Below are 22,630 nucleotides of genomic sequence, written 5' to 3'. Positions count from 1 at the left end.
CTGCTGTAGCCCATCTGCCACAAAGTTCGACGTACTGTGCGTTCAGAGATGCTCTTCTGCCCACCTTGGTTGTAACGGGTGGTTATTTGAGTCAATAAATCTGTTGAATCTGTTGCCCTTCTATCAGCTCGAACCAGTCTGGCCATTCTCCTCTGACCTCTGGCATCAACAAGGCATTTCCGCCCACAGAACTGCCGCTCACTGGATGTTTTTTCTTTTTCGGACCATTCTCTGTAAACCCTAGAGATGGTTGTGCGTGAAAATCCCAGTAGATTAGCCGTTTCTGAAATACTCAGACCAGCCCTTCTGGCACCAACAATCATGCCACGTTCAAAGTCACTCAAATCACCTTTCTTCCCCATACTGATGCTCGGTTTGAACTGCAGGAGATTCTCTTGACCATGTCTACATGCCTAAATGCACTGAGTTGCCGCCATGTGATTGGCTGCTTAGAAATTAAGTGTTAACGAGCAGTTGGACAGGTGTACCTAATAAAGTGGCCGGTTAGTGTATGTCTTACTGCCATTAAAAGAAAATAATGTATAGCTTTCTTTTCTACCTCTGAGGACCTCTGCTTAATGTTGTATATGAAAGGGAGCATTGTGTAGCTTAGTGAGTGGAAGCATCCATCAACACAGCCAAGGTTAATGGTCCAATGCCCTCTGGATCAAGTCTAAGTAGAAATAACGCCTTAGCTAAAAGGAGGCAATCATGTTTCATCTGCCCACGACCGACTCAATACTGTAGTGACTCTGCTGGGAATATATGGTTTTTGAGAGGGTGATATATTGAAACCTAAGATTTGCTCTCAATGAACATTAATTTATGAAGGAACCCTATTCATTAATGTAACGGCTCCTTATGACAGTGAGGCTGAATGTTTATGGGTTAAATAAAGAGTACTGTGCTGCTGTGTGCATGTGTGTGAGTGCCTAAATATGGGTGCGTGTGTGTCTGTTGTTGCTTATTCATGTGTTTTTGGATGTGCATCTGTCTTTATGGTGTGTGTATATACTGTCATATCTCGCGAGCGCGATAAGACATGCTCAAAAGCAAATACTATAATTTCAAATGCGCTAATATTACTCTTTGCGCACCAATTCAACAATTGAGAGTTACAGGCAGCTGTTAGTGTGAAGCAACCCATAGGTAGAGGGAAGGAATGGCACCTGCATGTATTGACTTAGCACCACCCGCACTGAGCAGCCACCACACGCCCGCTAGTGTCAGCTATGCAAGCACTGTTGGGCATACACTCTGTAGCAGGTAAACTCTGCTCCCAAAGTTGATTTCTGCTTTCTTGAATGAAACTACATGTTTACATTATGAGGGATGGAAACCAAGGAAGCACAGTGCCCTCTTGTGATCAGTCACTTTCAAGGCGATCCAGCTTCACCGCATTTTTGTTCTGTCCTCCACTACGCGCCAGTCCACACCGGGTGCGTCTCAGAAGCGGAGCGTCTTGCTGCCTGACTCACTTTATATTGATACTGCAATTACTTTACAGAACAATCACGTGTTTATTAAGCTAGTATCTACCCTCCACTCCAAGCACTCCTGCAATTAAATGCCTTCTCTTTTCTGGTTTTGTCCCGATAAAATAAAGATCCGTGTTGTGGTAATATGTTTTGCCACCTCCAAGATGAATCTCTTGTTGTCAAGAAGACAAAAACTATAATTGAACTATTTTACGTACTGTCCGGGGCACCCGGGGAGAGTTTATAAATTCTTGAAAATGTCCGTTTTTCATGGGACCATTATTTTTGTACTTAAATTGACTGATGCTTTGCACACTATACTGCGGTACTTTTTTGCGTGACGTAATTCCCGAGAGGCTGCCCTCTGGGCGTGCACAAACATGGAGCAGATCAGACAGGGAGAACAAACAGGGAGCAGATCAGACAGCTGAGCAGATCAGACAGAGGCAGTTCAGACAGGGAGCAGATCAGACAAGGAGCACATACAAGGAGCAGAACAGACAGCCGAGCAGGTCAGACAGGGAGCAGTTCAAACAGGGAGCATACAGGGAGCACATACAGGGAGCAGAACAGACAGCTGAGCCGAAGCGTAAGCGCAGTATTACAGTTGAACTGCAATAAAAACCTTGCATGTACCGTCCTGGCCTTGACAAGTGGGAGGCGGAGTGCTCCGTGTACAAAGCTAGCACATTTGTTTCAGTGTTTAATAAAAGTGCTGGAGATCTCAAAGCTCACATTGACACCGCAAACCTTATCTTAATACATTGAAAAGGTTTTAAGAGATATTTAATTGAAGCTGGATTTTGAAGCTGACACGGAATAGGTCATATTTAGAACATTGTTTCATTTTTTTTTTTTGAAAAGAGCTATTTTGTGTCCGGTTGTGTTCATATTCCATTACATAAGATATTTGTGTACGACTGGGGCATAATAAAGCATGTTCATTAACCTGTGAGAAGCCTGTCTGAATTTGTGTCTCGAGGCTTGGCCGAGTGTCCTCGTTTTTTAGAAATCAAAATATGGTCACCCTAGGTAAACTGAATGGAAACTCTTGCTTATTGACTGCCTGCCTGGCTGTCCGAACGTCCCTTGTGAAAATAAACCTGGCGCATTTCTTTAGCAGAGCGGAGAATCGTTTCATGCATGCTTCTGGGATGTGCCGAGTGTCATAGTCTTTGGGGATGTGTCTCTCATCTGTTCTGTTGTTCGGATATGTGCAATAATTTTGAAGTCCTTAAATCCTTGCCGATGTTTGAAGCCATGCCTGTAACATTAAAGCTAATGTTAGCCTTAGTTAACATGTCTGTGAGCCTGGCCAGCCAGTCTGATTATTCTATAAACAGAAATATCGTTTTATGACTTAATGTATGATTTAATGTCAGAGGAAAACTCTGGTCAATTTCAACATTTAGCTCTGTTGTTTGTAAAGAAAGCAAGAAAAATTGAAACAATTGGTGTACACAGTGTTATCCTCCTGCTAGAGTTAGCACCCAATAGGCTTAAACAGGGCAAGTTTTAAATGCGATTTTAGCCTCTCAACATGTTGAAAATGTCATTAAAATTGCCTAGCATGTGGACTGATTCCGGCCAAGTAAACACAGTGAACACAGCTGTGAAAATCAGTTTGATTGGATTTGTTAAAGATTCCATGGCAATAAGAAAATTCACTAGCTGCATAACACAATCCACAAGCTCTAATGTGTTTCTGCGGGTCTCCTTAGTTGAACCAATCTCTTGTGGTCCACAGACATGACTCAAGTGAAATGACAGCTCTAAATTGCTCATACAGTGTGCGTGAATATAATTGTCTAGAATGACAGAATGTATTGGCCCTGTAATAGACTGGTCACCTGTTCAGTATATTTCTCTGCTTTTTGCCCTAGGCTCCTAGGGGTTAGAGGGTATGGAGAATTGACAGATATTGTTAAATAGTTACAATGAATCAACGTGCTCAGTGTAGTGTGGAGGGTATGACCAAATTCATTATCATCTCATTTAGCGAGGCTAATTTCTCCTCCATTTAGTTCTGCTCGTCTGTGTGGCTGCCAGCGATAGCTGCTCTTGGCCCTTTGAATAAATTACTAAAGATCACTTCACTGATTAATTCCTGCTTTACTCAAAGAGGACAGTTTAAAATTTCCAACAATGATTATTCCGAATGATTTGGCGAGAAAGGCAGGTTGCATTTATTTAATTCACATTTGAGTAAAACTACTCTTGATTGGACAGAATGACTGAGAAATACTGTATATGCAATTTAGCATTATATTTTTAGTATTTTCAGCACAGACCAATTTATGTCATTATGTTATCTTATCTAATAACACCAATGTTTGGATCAGCTAAAAGTAACTTTGTGACTCAACAGCATGGCTGCTCTGTACAACCAGAAGCCCCTCTTCCATTTTTACCATAACAGGCAAATGCACTAGCAGTTTTCTAAGCTGTCATTTTGGGGACCAGGAGCTTGAGTTGAATATCCAGCAGTTCAATTGGTCTTGCAATTTACCAAGGAAGATTCTGCAAGCCATTCATTAATGTACCTGAAGTGTTAAAAGGCAGCAACACAGGAAAGATTGTGATGTACATGGCCATCAAGGAGGCCCAGACTCTGCTATTACACTACATTGCAACATTGGTGCAACACTTATTTCATTTCAAAGGTGCACTGTGTAACACAACTGTGTAAAGTTCTGCTATTTTGACGGTTATTGTACCTCACACAACTACCGACATCTGCCTGACTTTGCAACGGCATTTTTTAGCATAAAAGACAGCCCCACACAAAGTCTGAAAGTCTGCCCAATATGAGAGCAGGGGAAAGACTGCCCCAAACTTTAAACTTCCAATCATACCAACCAGTTAAATTATAATCAATAACAGTCTCACGAAATCAGAACCCGATTTAATTCATCAGCATTTTTCATGTCCTCTACTGAAAAACGTCCACCTAACAACTAATTCAAGCAGCAATTACGACATATACTGTATATGTTTATAGTGGCCGCGCCCTCTAGTAGCCGTAAGTTGACAAGAATGCCAAATTACGTTCAAGGAGATTTAGGTGGTGGATGGGTCAAACAAACCACCCGTACTTACTCCAAACGCGTAAAATACGGACGTTTGGACAGTGGCTGTCAGAATGAGATTTGACGAAAAAGGCACCCTTGGGTATGTGTCTAGAACGTACTGGGGAGCTCAGCACGTAGATAAGGTTTAGTGAGTAGCACGTAAAACACAGTACTTTCACCCAGGAGAACAGGGTTGGTGTCCCTAGTGTGTCTTTAACTGTCCTGTTAGTGCTGTTTGTCAGGAAAACCGCTTTCTTCTTAATCTTAATGAACCCTTAGCCCACCCACGAAATTTCCCTAAACCCAACCGCCAGTAGTCCCAACCAAGCGTGTTTAGGTAAAGCTTGTCACATGACGCTAAAGGAGACTTTTAGCGTTAATAGCAACAAAGGCACCTGATCAAGCGTCTGTTGGGATTCAAAAGATTGGGATTCATGTCCTATTTAAAAAATAAAAATAAACAGTATCTAGAAAGTTTTTCTTTAAGCAACAAAAGGAACTATGTCATGTAATTTGATACATGCATAAAAAATACACAGAATGTTGGAGACTAGCTGGTAAACATAGGGAAGCATTTCTTGATGTAAAGTTCAGAGGTCAAGTGTTCAATAGAGAGAAGTCCATTCCTTTCCGATGGACCCTATGGGTCCATATTTCGGGAAAAACTGTGTAGCGGAAAAAATGCTATACTATAGCACCATTTATGGAACACACATAACGCATGAAACGCGACAAGGTGACTGACAAACAGAGGGAAGTGAGACAGGCGATAACAGAACTGATAAGACAGGGTTGGACAGGACAGTGGATAAACACAAAGGACATAGGCTATTATTAGTGATAGGGCAGAATGAACTGGGTGGTTACGGTTAGGGTGTTGAAAGGAGTTGGAAAAACATGTTGTTACACAAAGCATGAGTGTGGATAGTGTGTGCCTGTGTGTATGAGTGAAGTGGTAACTGCAAGGGCAAAAAATATAAGATATGGAGAAAAAAAATTAATAATATAAATATTGTGAAAGAAATAGCAAGGGAGATTTACAACAGTATTTGTCAACTTAGAGATATTTTAAATAGTTAAAGCCAAATATTAAATCTGAATCTAAATGTTAAATGTAGATTTTAAATCTAAATGTTTCAGAAAAAACTAAATATTAAACTACTATGCAAATTCACAATGCTAGTAACCAGAAGTACCAAATTAAAAGCTGGAGGACATCAGTGTGTGTTTATAGTGTCAAATAACAAATGAAAACCATCTCATCTGGGGAAATGGACTCTTGGACATGGATTAGTGTGATAATAACTACCTTAAAAAAAAAATAGACATGTTTGAAGAAACTGTATTTGAAGAGTACTTTGAGTTTTTAGTGTCATTTTCATGAAGGGTGTCACTTTTATGAAGATTTAGCATTTAGATTCAACGTTTAGATTTAGCATTTAGATTCAACGTTTAGATTTAGATTCAGCATTTAATTTAAATGCAACATTTAGATTTAGATTTAACATTTACATTATCATTTAAATTTAGATTTAACAGTTAGATTTAACATTTACATTTTACATTTAAATTTAACATTTAAGTTTAGCCTTTACATTGAGATTTAACATTTAGATTTAGATTTAATATTTATTCAACATTTAGATTTAGTATTTAGATTTAACATTTAGGTGTACAATTTCATATTTCAATATATACATATATGCAGTATGTGTATGTCTACAAATATCTCTAAGTTGACAAATATTGTTGTAAATGGGCATAAAAGTGACCCTAAATTTTTTTTTTTTTAAACATTGTTTGACGCTAAATGGGACAAAATGTTGTAAGTTTCAGCATGAGCCGCTTTACAAAACGACTACTCAAAGCGCTTTCTTAGTACAGGAACCATTCACCATTCACACACTGTGGCTGTCAAGGCTGCCGTAAAAGGTGCCACCTGTTCATCAGATAAACACTTGCACACATTTACCCCCTGATGGCGCAGTATCCGGGGCAACTCTGGGTTCAGTGTCTCGCCCAAGGACAAGCGAGATTGCGCCACATAAAAGCACCAGTGTACATCTTTTAAATTTACATATATTTCAGTAGAATAAGTTTTGTTATGGTATCAGTTTTTGTTTCAGTTCAGTAGAGTAAAAATCTCCACAGTAGCAGCAACGTATCCAAGGTGTTTAGGAAGTTATATCTGCGTTAGTGACATTGCAGCTTGTTCCGAATGGAGGGATTTTGTCAAGTGAAGTTCCCTTAACCAACATTCCCTTATTAGGGAGTAGGAAGAACTGTTTATGTACACAGTGGATCAGAACGCTACTACAGTCTCTTGTTACTGAAATGCATTCTGGGAAACATCTTAATGTAATGTCCATTGCTTTGTCGACAGATTGTCAAGGTTTGTTAAGAGTCAGATAATACATGAAAAGTGCCGTTACTTTAAGGGCACTTCAGTGGAAGTTATTTAGACAAAAAAAGAGTTTGGGCATTTTCAAAACCGCATACTATACTAGCATTGCCCACTGATTTGGCCGTAATGTAACATGTAGTATGCTGTTTGCAAACAAAAGCAAAATCTGCATTATGGCAAAAATATCCGGCTGTTGTACTGATTGGAAGAAAATCTCCAGTATGCCGTGGATCAGTCTATCTCGCCTACTGTATCCCACAATGCAAAGTGTTGTAAGAATCGCTACTTTGAATTGCTGTTCTGGCCAACAACTGGAACATATTTACAATATTTGTCTGCTATTTCATCACTAAATTCACTTTTGAGACTTTTTTATGTGAGAAATCAACTAAATAGAGTTAGAATTTGGAATTGAGAAGTTCCACTGAGGTGACAGTTGACAAGATACTACTGATACTACTGATGAACGCAATATGTGGTAGGTACTGCAAACTGCAGTTGTCTGCAGTATGTGATTTTGAAACCGCTTTCTACTCGTTCACAACCCGCCAGATTTGTGACCATCAAGTTGACTTCTCTGACTTCTACTACTCCAGTACATGCTCCCAATCAGAGTGCTAAGGAGCAAATACAGGAACAAATGAAAGAGTGATTGGCTGACACGGGACCGCGCTGGACCTTTTTATATCCACCTAGGCTCCTGTAGCTGAAGCACACAGTCAGCTTGTCCCAGACAGACCAGCTCAGATGACTTACTGCAAAGACCATCAACAACAGCTCACTCGCCTCTAGCTCTCACCTTTCATCTTCTTCTTCCAATTTCAACTTCCTCCACTCCCTCCTCCGTCTTTTGTCCCCAGAGGGATAATCATTATTCTGCCCACTCTTCTCTTTCTGTTTTTCTGTGAATGAAAATTGGGAACAATGTGTTTTTTGCTCCACAAAAGAACTATTGTGCATGTGACAGTACTAGTAGGTACTATGAGCCACAGAACCGGAAGCCCACCCTAGTGGAGAATACTGTTTAGTGTTTGTTGCATTTTCTTTATTTGTGATTTCTGTATTTGAATGATTTAGTTTTTGTTACTTTTAGCACTTTTTAAACGCTAAAAGGATCAGATTTTGTTGGCTGACCTGAACAAGCAAGCTCATATTCACCCTCGGTGGAGACACGCTGCTTACAAAGAGCATGTCTAGGTGCAAATACACACATTATGCTACACTCCACACTCATCCAGGGAAGAGAGGAAGCTGTGGTGTGCAGGTGGACATTGGTTTTGTACAGGACCAAGGAGTGTCTGCTATTGATGAGACAGAGGTGGCTAAAGGGGTCCTATGTATACCTGTTGGCAATTGCAACAGTGACAATCCTTCAAATTACCCAACACAAATACAAACACACAAACACTCTCACCTTCACCTAGTCTATTTCTGATGGGAGTTTTACCTAACCTTCTGCAAAACCACAACAACCCCCTGAGAGGCCAATAACCCAGAAGAAGCACATCCATGATCAAATTACCACAGCTAACTTTCAAATGCAATATGGAAAACAAAAATGACAAATAAAATCACTGGGAGGCTTGAAGGCAGACTATTCCATCTGTCGCTTTAGCTGCTTCCTTCTTAATCACTTCCGGTTTTTCTTCAGGAAAACAGCGTAGCAGCATCATAGTGTGTATATCGAACTGTTATATTGCCAAGGCAGTTTAGATGTTATTTGTTGTTAATTGGAGTTGTATGTTACACTTGCAGTCTAGCACACGCTGCCAATGCTGACTGCCAGCTAGTGAAAAAAGTATCCTATTGAGAGGAATCAGATATTACCAACAGATATTTGGAGTGTAATGTCTCAAAGGTGTGATTTCCAAGATGTGAAATGAAAGGGAGAACCCAGGAGGAGTTCTCTACCGAAAAATCCATTAAAAAAACGAGCTCTGAGCTGTAGTGGTGGTTGATGGGACATTAGAAGACGGATAAATAAATATTTTTCATATTGAGTTACGCTGGAGGAGTAACAGTGTAGATTTTAGAGTTTGCACAGCAGGCGTCGGTCACAAAGCCATTTTGCAGATTGACTTGATAATTGGGTTCCCACTGCTGCCCTGAGGGAAGGGAAGCTATTGTCATGACTTTCCACTCTTATTGAGCAGTGAGACGTAAAACGTAATCTCTGTATTTATTTTAAGCCTTCTTTTTTTACATTTTGTAAAATCCCTTGATATTTTTTAATTAATCAGCTTCTTTTACATCTACAGCATAACAAAGCAATAACACTGATACGGACCAGTGCAGGAAAGAGCGTGTTGCTGTCATTTAGGCTGGTTTGATTTGCTGTCAACCCTTTTGGCCCTAGTGTGTCAACTAAATGGAAGCATGGATGAGCTGCATTTATATAGTAGTATAGAGTTTTATCCAAAGCCCTTTCAGGGTTTTTCCTTGCTCAAATGGTCTTTTGGGGAGACACAAATGAAGCAGGGGGTTTGGGACTCCTCCCCAAGTAAGTTTTGAGCATCAAAGCCCTAATTCCTTGCATTCTTGTACATTTTTAAGCACAAATAAATGGTAAAAATGTCTTAATTTATGTCAAGGAAAGAAATTAATTCTGCAGGTAACACATTTCATATTGTATATGTAATGGAATATAACACAGTAAAGGAAATCCAACTACAATTGACCAGAAAGCCCAGGGATCTCATTAATAAACACGGCGTACGCACAAAACGTGGCTGAAAATGTGCATTCACCAAATGTCCCTCTCAAAGGTTTTGATTTATAAAAAACATACTTGACAGGAGAATGTGGGATCCTCCTTGAAAACTCTGATCCATGCCTACGCACATTTTGGAGACAATGGGAAGTGGCGACGCAGATGGTGAGGGGGTGAACTGATGTCAGACTGCAAAAGTATATGGTGGAAGAACAATTACTCGTAGTATTTTCAAGTATTGATGTCTCGTGCAAATTTCATCCACGTTGTCATAAAGGTTAAATTCAGCAGTGTTATTTGTGCTTGTACTGAGTGATAATTGTCCCATAAACATCTTGTAAAATCCAACTCAAATCTTAAATCAAAATCCGTTCTTAGTATTTAATCAGCGCTGTCTCACCGTCACATTGTCCTCTATGGAGCGCAGGATTTGGAGATCCCCCGACTGCATTGTTAGAATCATACAACCTACCATTAGATGACTACAGAACACAGTGGAAATGGGTGCGGGTCGTTGTAAATTATAGAGTGCGTTGTAGACGTACTCTATCTTTAAAGTGTCATGAATAACTCTTGTTATTAATTGATACTATAAATAAAATTGATTGAATTGAAATAACTAAATATCTATCTTTATTACTTGGCATATATCATCATATATCATAATCTGGGAATACAGTCATTAAGCTTTTGCGCAATCGTTACACTTAATATTATCGGTCCAAACTTTAATACAGTTGTGACAAAACCTGTATGAAGAAAAGAGTGTTTGCCTTTTACACTTTCATCTTTAAATTGTATCTAGTTGATGCTGTGATTTTGACAAGGTGTCAACAATCACAACATTATTGTAAACCTATAAATTCTGCGGAGACCCCCGTCCGTAATGCTGCATGATGGCAATGCTGGCACTGCACCAATGGAAGAAACAGGAGGGAAAGAGACTTCAAGGACAATGACGATGACTGGCTAATATGCTGATTTAAATTCCCTAAAGCTGTACTATTGGATCTATGTACTGAATTGAGTCCAGTAGAGAGGGCAACATGTTGGAACCGTGCCATCCCGTTACAAATACAGGTCCTCGCTACTCTGGAAGGAAAGTGGCAGACAGCGAAGTTTTTTACATAAATACTTCAACTTTTGTTGCTAAGGCTTGGATAGGTCTGATATATCAAAGCTGTCACTGAGTGCCGTAATGCCTGTTATTTTGGAAGATATTAATAAAGGTAGTCTATTCATCAGGCTAAAAATATATCTCAATTTGCAGCCATTCCTGAGCATCTGAGAAGTTTTTGGCTTTTTCCCCAACTGTCGTCTGTTGCCAGAACTGCCAGACCCTTAAAATCAGCAAGGGTCGATTCTAAGATAAAACCTTTAGGTGGGCTGAGCCCCTAATGACAATGTGACATGGATACAGTGCGTTGCAAAAGTGTTAAACCCCCACCCCCCTGCTGAATCAGTAATTTCATTAGCCAATAATCTCTGATAAACAACGTTAGCCAACATTAACACTAAGGTGGAACTAAACCGGACACAATTTGACAGCAAACGACCAATTTAACACAATGTTCTCAATGCAATTTTAGTTGCTTATGATTCAATTTGGGTTCTAATCTTGACCACGAAATGACCAACTTCTTCTCTGGGGACTACTAACGTCAAACTTAACACGGTTTCTTGCTCCCCCTCTAACAGATCAGATAGAGACTCAGCCTAAGGAGGAAGTCTGGCACAAGCACCTCCGATTGGCCAACACTACATTTCTGTTAATCCTTTCCTTGACTGGGTCAGATGTGCATAGCATTGGCGACAGCAACACAGTATCTTAAACCTGTTTCAAGCCCTTTGCACATGTAATTGTTTGTCCTCACTAACTTAACTCACTAACAAACAGTCGCAAACTCTAACTTGAAGCACTACAATTGATTGAGACCCCTCAAAAAGGGTCTAAAATTGCCATTGCTGATCAGTATTCATGAGGTGCTTTGCAATGACTATTTATGGTTAAAAATGGTCGTGTACAGGGCGGAATAAGAGGCTGATTCATGTACACACACTTAGGTGGGTGAACTGTGATTTATAAAGGGAACATTGCTTACAGATGTGCATACGCACAGTTTTATAAATCGGAGTATTTTTGGCGTACGCCATTTGTAGTCTTTTGGGCGTGGGATCCTACGCACAGTTTTATAAATGAGACCCCTGTTCATTTGACTAGTATAACATAAACATATCTGTTTTCCCATAGAGCACATTTTGCTTCTTTGTTGAAAAATGGCGGAGTAACTTATATAAGGTAACTGCTATTACTTTTGTAGCTAATTTGTACAATGATCCAATTGAGTTATGAATACAAAACATCATGAAATTTAAGGTTTTCTATTTTGAAATAATGATCAAAAAAATTATGAAATTGATTATTGACTAGGCTATAGGCCTGCAGTAGTGTAACAGACCGCCCCTACAATTCAGCATGAATGGGAATCGCGGATTCCTTGCACATCTAACCATCATAAAGTAGTATACAGTTGAACTGCTGCTGTTACTTGAGCCGGGCTCAGCAGAGAAGAGGAGCGGGACAACATCTCTGCAGCTTGTTCAGGGAGTCAGAACAATGACGCTAAAACAGTTGAAACTTTGGATTTCATGCGAACTAACGTAGGGTGAAACGAACAAACTGTACCAAAACATGGGGAAAAGTATTTATCGCTGCTATAAGATGTTTTTATAGGTTAGGAAACTGTCTGAATTTAATACTGATAGAGTCTGCCACGCAGACAGACATCAATCGGAGCCCCGGTGGAAGGAGAGCTCTGCGCCCATCAGCTTTTGCTGTGCCGCCGCCCCCCTGAGATGCATGGTCACCGGGAGAGTCCGGTACAGTGTGACTCTGCAAACAGAGACACCATTAGCGGTATAAAGAGTTCACATCCAGTCAAATCAGCGCCAGCCACATAAACAGTAGTGGCTGTGGATGAAAGGGAGGCTGGCTGCTGACATTTTGCGCTCATGATTGTCCCATGGCCCTGGCTTAAACTTCTTTGGGGGGGGGGCGGACACCAAACTTTTTGTCTATGCTGGAAAAACCTTGCCTTTACAATACACCTCATTCTTGGAAATCCATTGCCTTTAGAAATATTATATTGCTTATAGTATTCTTATCTTATTATTCTTTTTTATATGAAAGTTTGCCACTGAATTTGCTATTGTTGGTAAAGGAGACAAATAACTATTTTATTATTTCTATAACTTAGTACTTGAAGCAAGTAAATAATTATTTTTTTCAAATTATTTTTATTCTTGTATTTCTAATCTTTTCACGTGTTGAGGTTCTGGTAGGTCGGTTTTAGGTCCCACGTTTGAAAATCAATAAAAAAGCCATGTGAATTTAGTTACACTTCATGTTTTGGAAGGATCCAACAAACAAGATATAACTTGTGAGAGCTTCCTGGAATGTTTCCACATTTAAACTCCTTATGCTAAGCTAAGCTAACCAGATGCTGGCTCCAGCTACATATTTATGGTACCTTGCATCGTGATACTATTGGCATCATGGTATCAATGGCATCAATCTTCTTATCTAACGCTAATTCTGTAGTGTGTATGGCTTCTTAGTCAACATTTGATTACAAATCTGTTTAAATCTTTAAATTCTTGTTAGTTATAGTCTTATTCTGGCACTTCTCCTTCCAGCCCATGGGCCCACCACCTGTGGGAGGATCCAAAGGGGTCGGGTGCGTTGTTATATGGGTAGCAGCGAAGGTCAGGGGCTTCGACGGACCAGACCAGGGCGGCAGAGGCTGGCTCTAGGGGACGTGGAATGTCACCTCTCTGTGGGGGAAGGAGCCGGAACTTGTGCGGGAGGTGGAGCGCTACCAGTTAGATCTGGTGGGGCTCACCTCTACGCACAGTCTCGGTTCTGGAACCGTACTCCTGGATAAGGGTTGGACTCTGTTCTACTCCATAGTTGCCCATGGTGTGAGGCGCCGGACGGGTGTGGGGATATTCACAAGCACAGGCTGAGCGCCGCTGCGTTGGAGTTTACCCCGGTGGACGAGAGGGTCGCCTCCCTACGCCTGCGGGTGATGGGGGGGAAAACTCTGACTGTTTGTGCATATGCACCAAACAAGAGTTCGGAGTATTCGGCCTTCTTGGAGACCTTGAATGGAGTCCTGTATGGGGCTCCAGTAGGGGACTCCATAGTTCTGCTGGGGGATTTCAACACACACGTAGGCAATGATGGAGATACTTGGAGAGGCGTGATTGGGAGGAACGGCCTCCCTGATCTAAACCAGAGTGGTTGTCTGTTGTTGGACTTCCGCGCTAGCCATGGATTGTCCATCACAAACACCCTTTTCGAACATAAGGATGCTCATAAGTGTATGTGGTACCAGAGCACCCTAGGCCAAAGGTCAATGATCGATTTTATAATCGTTTCATCTGATCTGAGGCCGTATGTTTTGGACACTCAGGTGAAGAGAGGGCCAGAGCTGTCAACTGATCACCATCTGGTGGTGAGTTGGGTCATGGGAGGGGGGAAGACTCTGGACAGACCTGGTACGCCCAAACGGGCAGTGCGGGTAAACTGGGAACGTCTGGAGGAGGCCCCTGTCCAACAGACTTTCAACTCACACCTCCGGCGCAGCGACCCAATACTGGATAAGCGGATGAAGATGGATGGATGGATGGATGGATAATTTACAATGATCCTATCGTATGAAACATTCAGCTTTTGTGGCTAAAGCTTTTTTTTTAAGTTTACCTATCGCATTTATCACCGCAGCTTGCTGTTCTGGTGTTTAGGATTCGGTGATCACTGGGGCAGACGGATCATGCCGTGGACTGCACACTGGATTACACCCTGGTTGCGGTCCTGTATCGGGCGGTGGCACACAACTGGCACCATACTTTGGATCATGTTTTCAAAATGCACCCACACTTTAGATTTTTCTTATCCTCAACATTTCCTTAAAGGTTTAAATCCCTGCTGCCAAGGTGCTCCTCCATCGGTCACGGATCATGGAAAGTGAAACTTAAATCTGTCAGAAAGCGGTTGGATTTATTCACACACTTTGGTACATTTTGGTCGCCTAAAAATGTCTTGTTAGCATGCATGTACTTAAGCGTATATGTTAAACAACACCAGTACCCAGAGGTCGGCTTTTACCCTCTAGTAAAACTCTGAATGACTCACGTTGCCATTAGGTAAAGGTCGGTATTAGCCTTGGGTCCCCAAAACTCCAAGACGCCTCATTAACACCTATTAAACTTATGGTTGAGCTTATTTTTTACTCTTCAATAATGAATCCCACTTCACATGTATTATTATAACAAATGCCATCAGCAACCCCCCCACCCCCTCCCCCAGTACCCACTACAATTGACTATTCTGTGAGTGAATCTAAACAAAGGCTGTTGAGTGGGACAAGTGGTGTGAAACTGCCTGCAAAAATGAAGCAAAGCGAGAGTAAGTAAGACATTTATTAATAACACAGTGCCTGTAGCTACTGACAACAGCCATAATGTTGCAGAAAGAAGCCGGTGCTTGTGCAAGCAGCACTAGTGTTAGCAAGTACCAAGGCTACTAGCGAAGTAGCATGCCTGTGTGGTTGAAATCTGTGACTTTCCTTCTTTTAGCATTTAGCTTAGTGCAGCACCATTGAAACCATACACAACACATGTGTAATTCTCCGCAGCTACACCCTTTTGTCCATATATGTTCACTTTTTGCTCCAAGATGCCGATGGCAAAAATGCTAACTCCCGACTTCAAAATGGCAGGCCACAACCAATGGGTGGCTTCACCAATGCTACATCCATTATTAATACACAGTCTGTGGTTACAGTTTTGACTTTACTCAAGCAATAAAGTTTTTTGTATTCTCTATTAAAACCAGATGATAATCCAGATTCTTTATGCATTCTTGATAAACTTTAGTCTTCAATAATGACAGATTAAGTGCCCATTTTACCTTTACTGTTGTCTGATTGAGTGTCCAGGATGTATTTCACCTGAGCAAGGTGCTTGCATTGCCAGCAGGCGTGATGATGGTACGGGCTGTGGAGAGAAAAGACCACTGTTCTCTGCAGGTGTGTGTTTGATTCTGACATCAATAGCCCAACTATGACTCACCTACATGAATAAAAGCCACACGGCTGCCAGCGCTATTTGAACAGAGCCAAAGTAAAGCCAAGGCTGTGATCTTCCATTTTTAGCATACTGCTGGGAGCGTTTGATTTCAAAAGCCCCCTCTTGTCTCTGATATAATTAAAAGGAGACTGTCCATTTAGCAGATTCATTTGGGATATTAGTGAGATTAAACCTTTAATTAGACCTTTTAGGACGTAATTTGACTGGAGAGCGCTACTTAAAAGGGAGACAAACAAAACGTAACTGATGTTAATTCTCTGTAGACATTAATATATATACTGTATTTGTTTAGGGTTTTTAATACATGAAGTCTAGAAATATGTGTTCCTGAAGATCATGTTAAATCAAACCAGCAAGCATTGATATAGCTTCCAAGTTATTGAGTAATGAGGAAGAAAAAACAATGTTTAAGGGATTTACATGAAAGTAAATCAATACAATTAAACATCTGATGAACTTAAGTCAAAAATCTATGCAGAGGATAAAATAAGAAATGAAGTGAAGTCTTATCATTTCGCCTCACACCCTGAAGCATTATATGTTTAATGAGGAAATGGATTCTGCTAGCAAAAGTGTTTGAAAACCCATTTCCGGATGTGATGATGTACACGGTCATTTTAAGTTATTCATGCACTCTTGTTTTTTTTCACAGCGAACACTCTTTATAATGTAGTTCTAGTGTTGGTTTACATCCCTACGTTTTTATCCACAATTTGGTTTTTGTAACATCAAATTGAAGCTTACTGTGTAGTTTGACGTGTGTGTCCAGCAGCTTGTGTTTCATTTTGAAATTTGCTTTTAAATTCTCTTTTTATTGAGTTGAAACAATGTCCAATCGATCCTTCCCACAGGACTCCTACGCCCAGAACACAAACCATTTTCCTGTGTGAATCTCCTTTGTTTTCCACTTAACTTCTCCCGGCTCGTCACATTTTGTCTACATACATCCATGGTGAAAAGGCATACAGTAAATCAATAATCATTTGGGATTTTATTAATAGTAATCAGATCACTCAAACAAAGATGAATTTAATTGGAGAATTGATTCTTTTAACCCAGCCCTAGTCATCATACCAACTGCATTATGTCATAGGTGGTGACTAATATATAAGGTTTTCTCGGGTTAAGGGTCAAGGCTCTGGTGTTGCTTACCGTTCTGCTCCTGTTCACCCCTGCAGGTACATGGCCATCATCCATCCTCTGCAGCAGCGCATGTCATCTACAGAGACCAAGGTGGTGGTGGGAGTGATCTGGGTGCTGGCTCTGCTCCTGGCCTTCCCCCAGTATTACTACTCCAACACAGACCAGCGCCCCGACCGGGTGGTGTGCCACATCGACTGGCCCGAATACACCTTGTGCGACTTCAAAAAGATGTGAGTCTTTGAGTGCAAGAGCCATTCATTTAGCCAACAAGTACTGTTAATTGCTTTTGAATAGACAGCAAATGTGGGAGGATGTTGTTTGTATTACTGTAAGTGCAAATGAGAGAGCGCAGCGAAAAGGCACGGAAGCATTTTGTGCTTTGTAGTGAATAAATTGAAGGCACATCATGGGGGATTTGTGTTCTCCCTCCACTGAAAAGCAAAAAGAACAGGAGAAAAGAGCAATTTGATTGAAGCACTCTACCATTCATTTTCGGTTTGTATTTTTACTAAGAGGAAGAAGGCAATTGATTTTCAAGTTTACCAGGTGCTTCATACATAAAAAATGTCAAGACATTAAACCAGCACAACATACAAGTGAGAATAAATCAATCAACAAAAAATGAACAAAAATGAATGAACAAAAAATCAACAAAGAATAGATTTTGAAAAAAACAATTTAATGGAATGAAGAGACAGTATTGCAGGTTCAAGCACTTAAAAAAACAAAAAGTTCAAGTTTGAGTAGAATTTCCGGTTGTTAATGCTAACAGTGGATAAACCACATGATTCCTTGTCCATTCAGTTCTTTATAAATCAGTGCCCTTCAATGGAAGACTGCATTGGGATTGGGTTCCAGCGGGACCTAACACAAATATGGCGGAAAAAGGCGGGTTTAACTGGCGCCGCAGCTGGAAGCGGGGTTCCAAAAATTGACAGCTGGTCCCGGAATTTAGAAGCGCTGCTCCTGATCGGGGCTGTAACTGACTGCTATTTTCCCCTAGCTTGGTTAATTAGAAAATCAGCCACGCGCACAGTGCATCCAGTGAAACACCAGCCAAAAACTTGATTTTTAATTAACACTCCTCCACTCTCACTCTCTCTCTCACTTCTTCCCCGGGGCCCTTTCTAAGGGGACCTGAGGCAACTTGAGGGATCCAATCAACAAGGACTTTAACATGAAATCTGTTAATGTTAAAGTGCTCATGTGATGCTCATGTTCAGTTTCATGATTTTATTTAGAGGTTGTACTTGTATTAGTTTACAATTTTTTTAAACACCATATTTTTGTTGCACTGCACATTGCGGCAGCTCCTCTTTTCACCCTGTGTGTTGAGCTCTTGGTTTTAGCTACAGAGTGACATGTTTGTTGGGAATCGCACATTCGCAGTATAGGCAAGGACTACTAGCCAGTCAGAAGCAGAGTATGAGGGCGTACCACGCTAGCAGCTAGGCAAGCCTTATAACCGGTGTTACAAAGTGACGCACGTTTGTCACAGAAGTAAAGGCTGGACTACAATGGAGCTGTTTGGAGCAGTTGGTTAACAGTGTTTTCTGTTGGAGATGGTAAGTCCCTTTGGGGGGGGACTTTGGGCTTTTTCACTTTGGAAACCTAAAACATGCACATAAAATATCTATATAACACAATAAGGCAGTGGTTCCCAACTTTTTCAGCTCAAGACCCAAAAGAGAAATTTGGTGTCCTCCCGGGACCCAAATTTACGGAACAAAACCATGAATTTGAATTTATATGAAGTATATTTATTCCATTATAAAAGAAAACAAAAACAGAAGAGGTTTCTATTCTCCTTTCTGTGTCTCACCCCTTTCTCAACTCATTTTCTTATCCCGTCCCATCATCCCTCAGTACCGAAACCAACATTTTTTTAAATTATGCTGACTTGAACTTAATGAGATGTATGTGGCTGCTTAAAGATATCTACCTAGTCTAGTCTAGGTTTGGTTTTTGAAAGGGCCATTCTGTGGTCATGCTGAGCATTTAGTCTGTTCTCTGCCAATTGGCGATCCAATAAAACGGGTCTGCGACCCATTTTGGGTCCCGACCCTAAGTTTGGGTAACATTGCAATAAGGGAAAGGGAAAAAGGCAAAAAGCATAATATGAGCACTTTAAAAGACAGGGAAATTAAATAAATGAATACAATGTCACTTTGCCCTTATATTGCATTAGAATAACTATTGCACGTGAATGTACTTATGCATTAGAATGTAATTTTGCTATTTATTACGCACAGATATCTCTGCGGGAGGAGAGAAGACACAAAGTCGATCGTCCATCTTATGACAATCATTCAGTGTTTGCCATGCAGGTGGAACCCAACACACAAGATGCGGGAACAGCCAGAAATAGGTTCCACAGGGCTCTACGCTTTAGGTCAAAACTGACAACTATGATTCCCACTTAGTTTTGCTTTTCACACTCATGTTGGCTCACTAACGTGTCCATGGCTTTAACTCTCTATTTAGCAAGCTGCATACAGAAAACCTTGAGTTAGACAGTAATTGAGCAAACCATGTCTCCCATATAACACCAAAGCAGAATCTGATTTATGTGAGAAGCCTAATGTGAACAGCCACCTGCACCTGCAACCCACCTGGCCTGCTGTAGTTCATCAAACCACAGACTGAGTCTGTTTTGGAGGAATGTCGCCGTGGAATCAGTGCTATTGATTCCAACTTTGCTAAAAGCCAGCTGTCCGACAAGGCAATTTTGCCTTGATTCTATAAAATACAGACCCTATTGTATGTTGTAAGTCCTTTGAATTGCAACAGTTTCAGAGAGCCCAGCCAGATAGCTGCACAGAATACACATTTTGAAACTATGACAGACAGTTATGGGGTTTTAGTCCTGAGGCATACTGAGTGTTTTTCAGATTCTCTGATTCTGAGTCAGAGTCTAAGTGGGCTTTTTTTCATCAGTGTATTCAATAGCTACATTTTTCCCTACAGCACTGTGGTCTGTTTTTTCTATGATTGTGTTTGTTTTTCCTTTATGCAGCAACAACTGCATTTTAATTAGTAGAGACTTGTTTGCAGATTTGCAAAGGGTTATTGTACAAAAGCTTAATAAAATGTACAATCTTTGGAGCTTAGACTTCATCGTTATAGAATCATTTGCAAAAGATAGAGTCTAGACACTGGTGGTGGCAGCAATGGAGCCCAAAGACCAGACTGAAGGGTCAACACAGCGTCCAGCAGGAAGAAGACCCAGGATGTTTTGATTGATGATGACTGGAGGTGGAAGTGGAGGTGGAGGGTTTCATGCTTTGGCTGAAATGACAGCTGACAGCAGCAGGGAGAGAAAACGGGAGACTGGAGACAGGGGCATGCGGTCCATCAATCAGTCTATGGTAGGGTGACCAGATGTCCCCGGTTTCCGGGGACAGTCCCCGGTTTTTTGAGACCTGTCCCCGGCTGGATCTGTTCCGGGAATTGTCCCCGGTTTTCACTCTGTCAGACCCGAAATTGGAATGAAAGAAAGAAAACATTGACCAAATGGAGCCGATAGTCGCTCAAGAGCCAGCGCTGCTCAGAGCTCAGAGAGGTTGTAGAAAGACGTATTTTACGATGCTAAAATCATTGATTATTTACTTGGAGTTTGGTGGGTTTAGCGAACGCAATTTCGCTGACTTTTATGTTTTAAAAACGGATATTAATGTTTAACAGAAAGGTTAGCCTCCTTAGAAATAGTTTCCATAAAGTTGTCAGACACTTAGAATATTAATCTGAGTCTGTCAGTAGCATAACGAGCACTTATGTGAACGTAAATACAAGCTGGACAATTATCCTATTAACTTCAATTGTAGCTTGTTTCTGCCGACTGCTGAGATCTCGTTTAATACTGGGTCAATGTTGAAGGAAAATATTTCTTCAATAGTTTATTGTATCCGATACTCAATGAGCTGTTGAAGAAACAAGCCTGAATCAAAAAAGCAAAAGCTGTCAGATAAATGTAGTTCAGTAAAAATTACTGCATTATGAAATATTGGGACTTTCTACCTTGAAATATTAGGAATTTTAGTCTTGAAATATTAGGACTTTCTATCTTGAAATATTCGCCTCTGAGGTATAGTGGAGTGGAGAAAGAAGTAGCAGCAGGGGTGAGTCTAGGATCAGACCTTTTGGGGGGGGGGGGGGACCCTAATGAGAACAGCTCTAGGTCTAGTGTCCCCGTTTTAAGTTATACAAAATTAAAAACATGATGTGTTTTGGAGGTATATACGCTTCTGAGCAGAAAATGTGCCCGGATTTTGTCTGAGAAATCTGGTCACCTTAGTCTACGGACTCTGCGCAAAGATTTAGTTTAGTTAACTCTAACTTATATGTAACTTTTTAATGTTTCTGAAGCTCTGTCGTCTTTAATGCAATGGTCTTAAAGGAGAATTCTGGACAATTTTTGTTAATTGTTCATTTTTATTGCTATAAATATGCGAGTACTTTTTGACTGAAAAGCCCCCGACCCGAATCGGTGCAGGCAACACGGAGCAGCTGCAGCCACGTGTACAAGTTTCCACTGAGCTAAAACGGCAGTTAACGGGGCAAGTTTTAGAGTGCCTTTGTACCTCTTAACAGACATACAATGCAATTAATATGTCTGTACAACATGAACTGGGCCCTTACCTAACATCAAGATGCGTTTTCAAGTCAGCCTTTTTTTTTATTCACCTACCCTGTCTTGATCTTGCCGGGGGCTAGCTTGCTTGCTTGATTAGCTGCTAGAGCTAGCTAGCTGTTAGCTGCTAGCTGTTAGCTGCTATTGATAAGTGTGATCAGTTGGACTTTTGTGAAAATTATAACGCAGCAGTTCTGTGTGTATTTGAAGCTCATCCATTTTGTGTGTGATGGCTCTATCTGTTGTTGTTGGGTAAGAGGCTTGGAATTGTCGATTTGTGTGGTAGATTCCTTAGCCGGGCAAGCAGCCTTCGTCCCCAACTTCCTCGCCGCCCGCAGCCAACAACAATCACCGGAGGGGTGTAGCGGGTGTCCTCCATGCCTTTGCTGCGACAAATTGTAGTTTAATTCCTCCTCAAAAATAGGTGAATGAGCACTGCATTGGTTATGACCATATCAGTAACTATGTAACTACATGATCACAGGCCAAATATGCACGTGGCTTGCACATTAATAACGTTACTCCCAGTGGTAGCTCACGCTTGAAGCAACTGCTTCATCTGCCTGTTGCAAGAGATCTTTACAAAAAACGGAATCCGTTGGATAATCACATCAAATAAATGATACATTGATGATACAAGGGACCAAATTATACAACATGTGAAACACATCAGGGCAGGGCAAAACAATCAGACAGGTGGGAAAACACGAGACAGGAAATAAAACAAGACTAACTAGACAGAAAACCAGACTACCAAAATAAAACAGGAAACACTAACAACAGAAATTCACAATCATGACAGTTACAGTTTTCAGGAGATTTGCCAGACTCGTTGCAGATTGGTTATATGCCATTTTCCTTTGGTATATCTGGCACTCAACGTTTTTTGTTGCCATCTTCCAGACGCTTGACTTTTTCAACATCAAGTTGCTAGCCCTCACGTTTCGGTGCTGGTAACATTGGATGATAGCTCAGGTCAGCCTTCAGTATGAAGTGAGGAAAGTATGACATGTTTCTCGGTCTGTCGACTTTAGAACCCAG

At 40.9% G+C, this 22,630-nt stretch overlaps 1 protein-coding gene across 1 annotated transcript in view; it reads left to right on the top strand.

Annotated features, from left to right (window-relative positions):
• Positions 1-17,193, top strand: part of LOC117944982 (substance-P receptor-like) — a 24,373-nt gene extending 7,180 nt beyond the window's left edge. The window contains exon 2 of the mRNA XM_034872212.1: positions 16,995-17,193. Coding sequence (XP_034728103.1) covers positions 16,995-17,193 — 199 coding nt within the window. The remainder of the gene's footprint in view (positions 1-16,994) is intronic.
• Positions 17,194-22,630: the final 5,437 nt, after the last annotated feature.

The sequence above is a fragment of the Etheostoma cragini genome, chromosome 5, assembly GCF_013103735.1.
Source record: "Etheostoma cragini isolate CJK2018 chromosome 5, CSU_Ecrag_1.0, whole genome shotgun sequence".
In the NCBI taxonomy this organism is placed as follows: Eukaryota; Metazoa; Chordata; class Actinopteri; order Perciformes; family Percidae; genus Etheostoma; species Etheostoma cragini.
Note: the sequence above shows the minus strand (reverse complement) of the source record. Positions and strands in the feature narration are given on the sequence as shown.